At 40.7% G+C, this 11,738-nt stretch overlaps 1 protein-coding gene across 2 annotated transcripts in view; it reads left to right on the top strand.

The window, feature by feature from the left end:
- The window catches only part of RASSF6 (Ras association domain family member 6), a 29,182-nt gene extending 23,364 nt beyond the window's left edge, over positions 1 to 5,818 (top strand). For both annotated transcript variants that reach the window (XM_018565990.1, XM_018565991.1), the window contains 5 exons: positions 733 to 834; positions 2,159 to 2,210; positions 3,428 to 3,546; positions 3,634 to 3,731; positions 5,708 to 5,818. In XM_018565990.1, coding sequence (XP_018421492.1) covers positions 733 to 834; positions 2,159 to 2,210; positions 3,428 to 3,546; positions 3,634 to 3,731; positions 5,708 to 5,783 — 447 coding nt within the window. In that variant the 3' untranslated portion in view covers positions 5,784 to 5,818. The remainder of the gene's footprint in view (positions 1 to 732; positions 835 to 2,158; positions 2,211 to 3,427; positions 3,547 to 3,633; positions 3,732 to 5,707) is intronic.
- The last annotated feature ends 5,920 nt before the right edge of the window (positions 5,819 to 11,738 follow it).

Raw genomic sequence — 11,738 nt, forward strand, 5'->3', positions numbered from 1 at the left:
ATTTTCTCCCCCCCCCCCCCCCCCCCACTATTTGGAAGTACCGAGCAGAATAGCCGAGCTGAATGCAGCTCGGCGGCATTCGGCTATTCACTCACTGCCGTTCGGCCCCTATGTCAATAGGGGCAAATGGCAGTGAGTGAGCTGCCGGCGCTTCGGCTCAGCCGATCCAGATGTTGGATCGGCTGAGTTGAAGTCCTCCTGCACTTCGGCTCAGCCGAACATGACCGAAGTACAGCCGAAGGCAGCCGATGTACGGCTGAAATCGACCGTACTGAGTGAGCCGTAGTGAATAGCCAAACGTTGTTCGGCTCACTTCACTACGGCTCGGTATTGTGAATAACCCTGAGAGTCATTCTGGGGGCCAGTAACTGTCAGAATCATACTTACGCTGAAGCGGATTGGACTCTGCTAGATCCAACAACTGAACCTTTTAAGTACCCTAAACCTTTAATCCCAACCACTGAGAGCTGTGGGGGACCCAGAAGATTGAGACTTCGATTCCTTTCCAAACTTCAGAGGAAGATCAGTACTGAACAGAGTGGCATTCTGGCAGTAATGGCAGAAAGAAAGATAAGTATTCTGCTCTTATTTAGCAGGTATTCTTGTTTCTGAATGTTCCATGTCATGACAGAGTTGCTTTAAGGAATGCAGGTGTCAGCCCATATGTTCACCATTCATGCTTAGAAATTATTATTATTATTATTGCATTAATTGGTGCTTTTTCATTCATAGACGTCAATCTTCACTCCAGCTTTTGGCTCAGAAACAAAGGTTATGATTAAGAGCACTATGAAAACAAAAGAAGTCATTGAACAATTACTACACAAGTTCATGGTAGGTACATTGGGTGTTTCCAGTATCCCTCATTTATTTAGATAAAAAATTACCATATGGAAGCAAATCCAGCCAAGCAGACTGAGGAGGTATAAATGTAGGTTTAAATGAGTACTCATGTAAAAATAATATTTTACAATCCTGCTGGGTACTAAATAGTTAACTGTAATGAGGTGTATGTCACCTCCTGGATCGCTGCCCTTTCTTGACTATTTACAAAATCATTGATGCCAGGAAGTATAGCGTTTGCTATACTTCCAACTCTGCAACAAGAGAGCTGTAGCTCTCCTACACAAAAGCCATACTGTCTTTTATCTGCCCCTATCTTCCCTTGTCCATTCACAGAAAGCTTTGTATGTTGTGAATGTTTTACAGAATATAAAGTATTATGTGAATGGACAAGGGGAGAGGAGCGGCAGATAAAAGACAGTATGACTTTTGTGTAGGAGCGCTGCAGCTCTCAACCTGCAGTGCCAGAAGCTATACTTCCCAGCATCAACTAAGTGGAAAAGTTAAAGTATATCTAAAGGCAAAACTTTTTTTTTTTAGAGCTGTGAGGAATTAGAACTACAGTTTTTTTGCTATCTGTTTCCCAGTTAGGAAGACATGCTCTCTATATTGCCCTGTTCATCATTGTCCCCGGGAATGAAAGTGAAGGTAAATCCAAAACTTTGAGTTGCTACCAGGGGAAAACTTCCATTAGCGATACCTGTTCCTGTGACAACTGTCTAAGAGGGGATTTGAATACTATACAATAATTTTTGAAAGACATCCTCTCGCTTCCTACAGGACAGAACATAGAGGGAAGTCTTCCTAATGAGACAGAGATGGCAACAAAATGAAAGCCATTTTATACTTCCACTATTCTATTCAATTGACTTTAGCTATAGTTTAAGAAAAGGGAAGCAAGGCCAGACACTTTGACATCCACATAATATCCAAAAGGAGGAGCAAATGCAGGGCACTGTTGGCTTTCTGAAAAAAAAAAGTCACTGTAAAAAGAAACTTATAAAAACATTTGATTTGTGACTGATTTGTATGGATGCCATACTTTTGAGTTCTAGAAATGAATATGGCATAATGGTTTTGTATCTCTCCTGCTTTTACTTCATTCCAGTAGTAATGGTACACTAGTCTATTGGGCATTTACAATGGAGCACAAAACCCAATCATGCTAATACAGTGCCATTTATAAGAGAACCATTATATGAAAAAGGAAGAAAGACAATACTATACATTATTTGATATATTGAGGGAGGGAACCTTTTAGGGATATCATATTAAGTTGCCTATGGAATTTATAAATATCCCTTTTTTGTTACAGATTGAGAATAGCCCAAATGAATTTGCACTATACATTATTCATGCATCAGGAGGTAAGCATATACGAGTCCCATTAGAAAAGTGTTACTCGTTACAGTGTGAAAAGTTCCACCATATAGCAAACACTTCAGCTTTTGCTAGTAGTTGTTAGTCACAATGAACTGGAATTGTTCTGTAATGTTAATAACATTTCCACCACCTGTCCCAGTGGCCTCCTCTGTGCTAATGAGTAATGAAAACATACCCCAGCATTTATAAACACATGGGTAACTTAGTTAGGAATGTTAAAATTTGATGGAACCACCATGTTTTATTGTACATAATCCAAACACCATGGTGCCATGATATCTTGGACTGGTGTTAACTGTTTAAGGTAAAATTGCTAACGACATACATAATCCAATCACCTAGTTTAAGGAGTCCCACCACTGTTCAGGAATAGTTGTTGGCATTTAACATAAATGGCCTCTTTCAGGCCTTTTTCGAACCTGGTGTCCTCTCTGTTCAAAATGTGCTTTTCACTGTCCCTATTTATTAAGGTGTTCTGACCTGCACAGTTTGCCCTCTGAAAATGCAGAGACCTGCTCAGGTGCTGCGTGTAATTGCGTGCAGCCACCTGTACCTCCCTATGGGAGAACCCGGCTGTATGCGGCTACACTCCAACCCGAACCTGCACATCCATGTGGCTTCGGGTGCCTGCACTTATATGCAGATGTTTTGCAGATTCAAGTCGGAATGTAGCGTGTCCTTTAATCACATGCAGCACCAGTCGCTCCCAGGAGCAGTTCTCTGCATGCCGTATGGATGTGCACAGCGGTGTGAATGGGTCATTAAGAGACTGCAACTTTGCCCATTATGGGCAAAGTGAAAATGTGTCTTTAAAACCCACTCCCAACCTTCTCATACTTACCTCCCTCTACTTCCATGCTGCTCAATTGCTGGGCAGTCCTAAGCTTGTGTAAGCTTCATGTTGGATAGTTTTGCATCTTACACAGGTCATTGATGATATCATTCTTCATGTGTCTAAATAGGGTGAAACATAAAAATAAAGAATTGTGAAATAAAATGGTCCTTTAATGTTCCAAGTCTCTCCACTTCTTTTTCTTCCTACTAGTAATTATAGAGCATGATGGTGGCAGCACAGCACTGAAGCCAGTATAAATAATATTTCTGCATATAAAAGTATGATCTAATAGTATATAGTGTAAGGTTTTTTTTAATTACATTATTTAGAACATATAACAAATGTAAAAAAAATGTTGTCTTCTAGAAAAGAAAAAGTTGAAGAAGAAGGATTGCCCCTTGTGGGAACGGCTCCTACAAGGTCCTTCAGGAAGCATAGCGAGGATGTTCCTCATGGACAGAGAAGCAGAAGAGATTAGCAGTGATGTAAGTACTTACTGGTATATCAGTTCTTTCTTACTACTAGCTATTTAAGATTTTTCAAATATGCTTTTTGTTTTCCTCTTTTGGCAGGTAGCACAATACATTAAATTTAATCTTCCACTTTTAGAAAAAATACTGCAGAGGTTAAATGAGGAGGAAGAACGGGAAATTCAGAGAACTATCGCTAAGTAAGTATCATTGGTTTATTTGACACTACAGTATAGCAATGCAGTCATCATGTTTTACACCTAAAGTGCACCTGCGTCTGGACTAGAGATATTAAATTAGTACTAAACACTAGGCTTTTTCTACCCTAATGCATTCTCTGCATTAGAGCAAACGCCCAGCACCTTTTTCTGTCCTTCGTCCCCCTCCCCAACTTACCTGTGAACATCTGTCACTGTTGCTGGTTCCCCAAACTTACTGGTTGCAGGGGAGGATACTGCGGACAGAGAAGCCATAGGCTTCTTCTGCTGTCAGTCAAAGTGCGACTGTGGGAGCAGGGGGAAATGGCTTGCCGCCAGCTGATGGAGGCACCCTTGCAGGGGGCGGGAGGGAGAGCGATGCGAGACCCACTACAGAATATGGAATTGAACATTTTTAAACAACATTTACAATTTAGGATTTTTATCATTGTGGGCCTCCAATTCATAAGAAAAAAAAACTCCTAAGGGTTTAATATCACTTTAAAGTATTTTACGGTATTTACGGTATTTTTAACCAGCAGTAAAACAAGTCATCCCTGACCTCTCAAACTGCATGTGCTCTGAAGTAATGAATGCTTAAAGATCCTTAAAGATCACAAATTAGACTGTAATAAAGTGGTTTTCAGTGGTTTTCAAACAGGTTACAGCACCTGGTGATTGTTTAAAGGCTGGTAGACTTCCAGGTTTTTGCTAAAGGGGAAAAAAAGGGGAAAGGAGCTGAGACTTTGGTGCCTCTGTTGTGAAATTTGCAGATAACTGTCTCCACGATGCACATAGCTTCAAGGGTGAATGAGGGCTTGTTTTAAAGTTCTTTATTGTTTGTTTAGAAATTGTTAATACTTTAATATGAATAGTTTGCTCATAACTTCCCTTTAATATAACTGCCAGAGTCATTTTTGTACACTGTAAAGCCACCCAAATCACTTCTATCAGAGAGCCCGAGGTTGGCTCTTCAAAATGTAAACAATCTGCAGCAACTACAGCAGCAATGGTAGGGAAAAGGTTCAAATAATTATGTGGCCAGGTGATGGACATTTAAATATTTAAAATTTCTTAACAAGCAGTAAAACAGCTATAAAACAAAAAAAAAGCTGCAACTGAGCCTTGTATTTACAGCTGTGGAGAAATTCCTCCTCAAATTCACGATACATGCAGTAAAAGCACTGGGTCTCAGCTCTCTGCTCTATCCCTTCTCCTGTGCACCCGCTCTGTATTTGTATTATAAATTAGAGTCTGGTAGGCTGCCAAGTGACTGCTGGTAGGAACCTTAGCTACCTAGAGAAAGTAAAAGTTAAACTGAGAAGCTTCTGCTGCAAACTTTGAGTATGAATTTCTTCCCGTGTGTCTGTTGCTACAAAGGTCAATGAGGACTTGTTTTAAAGTTGAGTTATTGCTTGTTAGCAATATGTAAATATTTGAATGCCCACATCCTAGCCAGAGTTCTACTATAACCCCTTGTGGAATCTAAAATTGAACCCTTGCAGTGGGGCTACCCCTGCACTGCAGTGGTAACTGCTTGTTTTGGTCTAGGGGCTCAAATAAAAGAAATATACTCACCTGATCCTCAATTCTACTTGGATGCTAGACTGGTCCCCCCAGCCTCTTCTCTCCTGGGCTCCAGCATTCTAAGCCCTGTTGATGTCATCATGTCTAATGCAGTCAATTCACCTGCATTAGATGTGAGAACGCTTAGGTACATACCACAGCTGGGGCGAAGGGTGAGAGAGGTGAGTGTCAACCGCCGCAGGACTGAGGATCAGGTAAGTATATCTTCTATATTCCAGCCCCTAGAGAAAAACAAGCAGTTAACCCTTGCAGTGGGGGGGGATTAAATTTGAGGAGTATACAGGTAATGATGTATAATGTACAGCTTTCTTGTGTCACAGTAGTGTAAGCCTCATTAAATGTTTCATTCATTTAAATTAAACAAAAGTTTCCAATCTTCCTCTTAATTTTAGGTACGTCCATGAAAAGTCCATAGTGCTTCAATACCTTAATACGAAAACAGTTAAAAAAACGGAGACTACAGTTTAACTGTCTAGATACATTTTATGCAGAGAAGGCAAATATTTAAAAAACATGGAACTGCTGGGATTGTACAATAGAGTGACTCCAGAGACTGCACCGCTAGTTAGCAGGCTACCACAGAAGATATAGTTGGAAGGACTTGGAATATTATTCTGAAAACAACACATGTACCTCAGGCTGCAAAAGGTTCAAGCAGTATGATTTATTCAGCAATGTGTTTCATCAAAAAGTCTATCTAATACGTTAGGATACTGTACAGCGTATTAAAAGCAAAGAGATGTTTACATTATTATTTTGTGATTCATTGTGGATTTTAATGTCACTCCTTTATATTCAACAAAGCATTTGATATTATACCGGAGGGCAAAAACAAGCTGTCATTTGTTTCTGTATATGTGCCTTTGCTATATAGATTTTAAAGACTATACACTCCAAATGAACAATCTTGTTTTAACTGTTTTACTGCCACCACTTTTTACATGCGCCTATAAATTGGAAGATATTGACTGTGCCCACCATTAAATGAATGGCATTGGCAGGAAAAGAGTTAACCCTTCTCTCTATAAATGGTTTTTAAGGATTGTAAGCGGATGTATTTATTGATGATAACAAAAGGGTGCATGTTTGTTGAGTAGTGGAAATATAGATTGGAAAAAACACTTTCAATTCAACAAATCACACAATATTTATTAATAGGTATATAGTTCATATTTGCCAAGCTATTGCCAGTTAAAGCACAAGATTGATTGACTGTTTTACAATTAGACAGACCCTAATTTGTCTATTCTGTATGAACATGGGCAAACAAACTGAAAAGAGAATGCAGAATTGTTGCTGTGTAATATATATATATATATATATATATAGTACACACACACACATTGTAATGTTTCTGTGTTTCTTAGCAGCATACATACAGACCACACTATCCAGAGAATTCCAATGCTGCAGACTTTATTGAAATTCACAGCAAATCCAGTATAACAATGAATAAAAGTGTAAAAAGCAACAAATGCCAGCACTGCACACCCGCAACCAACTACAATACAACCTCTCACATTTTTAACCTAAATTGACAAATTTAGGTTAAAAAAAATCTCTCACATGAGGTTGTAGTTGGTTGCGGGTGTGCAGTGCTGGCATTTGTTGCTTTTTACACTTTTATTCATTGTTATACTGGATTTGCTGTGAATTTCAGTAAAGTCTGCAGCATTGGAATTCTCTGGATAGTGCGGTCTGTTTGTATGCTGCTACATTCCAAGGTGGAGACGCACCTATTGGACCAGCACCTGGGGAGTCCTGATGGTGGCTGAGGAATTGGAGTGGTGAGATTTCCTTTGGCTCTACATTTCTGTGTTTCTTAACTGAATATATTTTTAGAAATAAATTCTATTTTGTGATTATTGATGTATGCTTTCTGTGATTTCTGTACTGCCTATCAGTAAAACGAGTGTGGTGCAGAATGTGGTTGTTGGTACAGGATGTGTAACTTGTAGCTCTATAGAGATAGGAGAGATGCTACTGGGGAACATAACTGGATTTTCTCTGGCCAGGAGATGCAGGGAGACAAGTCTCATAGAATTCTATGTTACTATACTGTGCAGGTCAGGCCAGCAGTAAGAGGAGGTCAGAGCTGGATGTAACCAAAGCAGGAGGTCCTGGATGCTGGATCTCGGTAGGTATACATCTGTGGAGGGAGAGGGTGGTCTTTATGATGCCAGCAAAGGTGGGCAGAAAGTGCCTGTTACTAGCAAATTCTCCACGTAAGAAACTGATACACAAAAATGACTTGCTTAAGAAAACTGTAGTATGAGGCATGATGCCAAAGAGAATTTTGTTCTCAGCCTTTTAAACCTTTTCTTGAAGTCCATTGAGGGACACAGAAATTCAAATATAGCCAAGTCATACTGCCATCTAAAGGAGGATTTTAATACTGGCAAAAAAAAAATCTAGCAAGCAGCACCAAAGCAGCATCACAAACACAGAGGAGTGGGACCTGTGTCCCTCAATGGACTCCAAGAAAATCATATAATGGTGAGTACAAAAACCATATTTGATATCTCGTCCATTGAAACACACAGGAATTTAGATACAGTTGGGATGTCTGAAAGAAGATCAACTAAGGGGTGGGTAGTTCAGCTAAGAGGTATTCCCCAGTACTTTTTTATGGATCTAAGAGGTCCATAAAAAAGTACTGGAGACTGCCTGCAGCTCAATGGAAACCTAAAGGACCAACTCTCGAATCTGAACTGGATGAGACTGACTACCCTTCTAGATAGGGGCACATGTCAATAAGACCAGAGGGAGACATGGAAAATCAATCTGATACTTAAGACCAATATATAATAACTAACAACAGTGGAAATGGGGGCTGAAGTGGTCTAGCAAGTGACTGTCTGATAACAAGGGGTCTAAAAGCAGAAATGCTGTGGACCTTTCCAGCAAGGGGCTGTGATGGTTACCGTTTCCTACACGTGACAGACAGTTTAAAACACTGAAACCTGACAAGGCTAGATCCATTTGAAACTTGCAGACATTGAAACCCTTGGGGGCATTCTGTTTACCAGCATCCACGACTCCTACTTTCTTCATAGGAGGTCAACTGAGTGTCCTACAATGGGTATGCCAGGAAATGGGAATAGGTCAAACACAGGAGTCAGGGCTTTGAAACGTATCGAGTGTGTGTGTGTGTGTGTGTGACACTGAGGATACAGATCTTTATTCAGTTGAGTGAACAGTCAAAGCTGGTCTCAAATGATCTAGTAGGTAAACCTGACAAGGCTAGATCCAGTTGGATCTTGCAGGCATTGAAACCCTTGGGGGCATGTTGTCTACCAGGATCCACGACTCCTACTTTCTTCATAGGAGGTCAACTGAGTGTCCTACAATGGGGATGCCAGGAAATGGGAATTGGTCAAACACAGGAGTCAGGGCTTTGAAAGGTATCGAGTGTGTGTGTGTGTGACACTGAGGATACAGATCTTTATTCAGTCGAGCGAACAGTCAAAGCTGGTCTCAAATGATCTAGTAGGTCAACAAGTCCCTCTGGAAAGGAGGGACAATGGGAGGTATCAAGTACCACTAAGGGATTTACATCCCTAAGGAAGAGAGTAGTGTCCTAGAAGGGGAACAGTTCTAGAGTCCGAGCTGACAGGGGAGGTTAGCAAAAGCCAAGGGGACCAGGGAATATGCATTAGTCGGTGTAGGAGCACAAGCAGCAGCTGAAGAAAAAAACAGAACCTTTAAGCCTAAAAGTGTGCACCTTGCACCTGATTGAAAAAGGGGCAAAGAACCCAAGGATGTTTGACACATTCAGTTTGACACACTCAGGAAGATGTCTACCCTAGCAGTGTAGAGATTCGTTTTGAAGGATCTAACCCTTTTGGTCATGGTTTCACAAATTTAGGTTAAAAAAATGTTTCCAGTGTCCGGGACTTGGACTCACCCAAACAAGCTAAAGAAGAGTCCAATGAGGTAGACCCAATGATCACAGGGTCACTAGATTCGAGGTTACAGATGTCAATGTCTTCTAGATGCAGACATGTTGCAACTGCATGGTGGTGATGCAACTAAGCTCAAAGTGCGAGGCAAGGCATCAGGTACACACAAACCCAGTCAGCACGTGCTGATTAGGGTCAGACAGCCAGAGGTGACCTGGTCAGTATAGCCAGGCAGTAGGAACAAACGAGATATTGGCGTTCCACATTGTGCTTTTTCAAGCAGAAGTGGCAGTGACATAGTAGTTCTTCATGTTGAATAGCAGGAAAGAGTGCAGAGTGTGAACATATGAAACTACATTAGGCAGATTACATCACTGCTCACTCCTTCTGCATTGACCCCTACGCATCAAAACTGGTGATAGCTCAAAAGTTGACAAGGCTCAACGGTGCAAATAACAAGGTAGCTTCTTGTCCTCAGCCCTAAACAGAGTGAATCTTCAAAGAAAGGGTAATCGTTGAAGTAATGCTATGATTGTGGACCTGAAAACCACTCTACGGCTAACTATTACCAGTACTCAAAGTCTGGAAGGTGCCATAAGTGTAATCCAGTTCCCCAAGGTCAAATTCCCAGCTGGGTAGAAGAGGCATGCTGGGTAGAGAAGGGGTTACCCTGGGTAGGGCCCATGCATTTTTTTTTGCCAGTGTCAAATTATTCTGTAGGCAAAAGCACAACCCGACTGTATCTGTACTACTGTATCCATCAATTGATGAGAAATATAACAGATTTTGGGTTTACATACATTTTATTCACTTGCCCTCCTAGTGTCCTGTTACAGCTATGCAGGGACAGTAGGGACACAATCCCACAATCCTTGCCAGAATTTGTGGTTTCCACAGAACAAAAGAGACACCTGCAGCGAATGCTGGCAGTGAAGTAGCAGCTTTAGGAAGTGTTATAAGGCTCAGGGACAATAAGAAACTGAATGTAAAAAAATTTTTACTGTTGTATTTAGGAACAAAGTCCATATACAAAAAGTATGGTGGTTGTGAAAAGGTACAGTTGGAAACATGCATTAAGAACCATATGCCTTCGGCTGAGACGCTCGGTAGCCTTCGGGAGCTGTACGGGCTCTAGTGCATAGTCCGTACAGCAGCCCTTCAGTTCGACTGAACCGAAGGGCTCCCGCGGCCGAAGCTAGCTGAAAGATCAGCCGAAGCTACGGCTGATCCTTTGGCTAGCTTTGTGAATAACCCCCTTGCTGTTCACACTGCAGAAGGTCCTCACATGGTGCTTCTGCCTCCTAGCTGGACTATGGTTTCCTCTTATTCTACACACCACTTATTTCACGGGTCACCCTACAGCCCAGATATGGCACCACCTGACTCCTATCTGTTTGGGCCCATGAAGGATTACATTTGTGGTATGAGATTTAAGGACCTGCAGAAAGTTAAAACAGCTCTGGAGCAGTGGAGTAAAGAGGGCTCTGAATTTATTTCAAAACTGGATTTGAAGCCTGGGAAAAAAGATGGCACAAATGCATTGAATGTAATGGGGACTATTTGGATGGGTAACTGTGAGTAGAGGAATTTATATAGGCCAACTGTATGTATGTTCATTATTTCCATCTCTGCATAAACTTCATACTTCTCAACAGGCATTACTTTTTTGATACCCCCTCATAACTATCAAATGTGAAGAACAGGAAGCGGCCAAAAGTTTTACACTATGGCTGTGGTGGTCAGTCCCTTCTTGCACCCACCTAGGTCATCTTGTGTATGATCTGGTCCTGTGTCTAAATCATGTCTCATTTGTTAAAGTGTACCTTCCAGTAACTTTACATGTTTGCATGAAAAATTCCTCACATGTCACAATATGTAACAGTATACTTTTTCATAAAAACTCTACCTTTTAATATAAAGTAAATTCATTAGGTCAATTCACTTTGCTGGAATGATGTCATCAGTTTGTTGCGGCAGGTGTTTCCTCAAACTCCTCCCATTCAGTAATCAGACTCACTGTATACACTACATATACAGAACACTGTATAGGTAATTGTAGCAGGTCACAAGATAAAAAGTTGCTACAGGGGGCTGATATGCCAACACAGCTAGGCACTGCCCAGGCATCAGGATCTATATGATTGTGTCATCTCTGAGCTAGCATCTCTGTTTAGGAAGTAAATGCTGCAAGCTCCTATTATCCCTAATACTCATTTGTGTGTAAATGTTTTCTAAAACATCTTTATGTTGGTTTAATTCAGTATTTTTCTTTTTATAACATTTTTATATAATTAATTTGCTTAAGTGGGTGTTCTACTAAAAAATTACGGAAGTACCTTGAAGTACATGTCAGACTGTATGAGGTTATGTGGGCTCAACCTTTTATAAGTATCTCCTAGCTTTTAAAGATTTGCCATATAGTAGTATACAGTGACAGCTCATATTATATTTGGGTATAAAAAAACGTTGTAAAGAAAAGTGTTCTAGTTAGAAAAAGAAATCAGCTTCTATCATGTTTACA

Source organism: Nanorana parkeri, unplaced genomic scaffold (genome assembly GCF_000935625.1).
Source record: "Nanorana parkeri isolate BGI_ZX_2015 unplaced genomic scaffold, ASM93562v1 scaffold906, whole genome shotgun sequence".
Lineage (NCBI taxonomy): Eukaryota > Metazoa > Chordata > Amphibia > Anura > Dicroglossidae > Nanorana > Nanorana parkeri.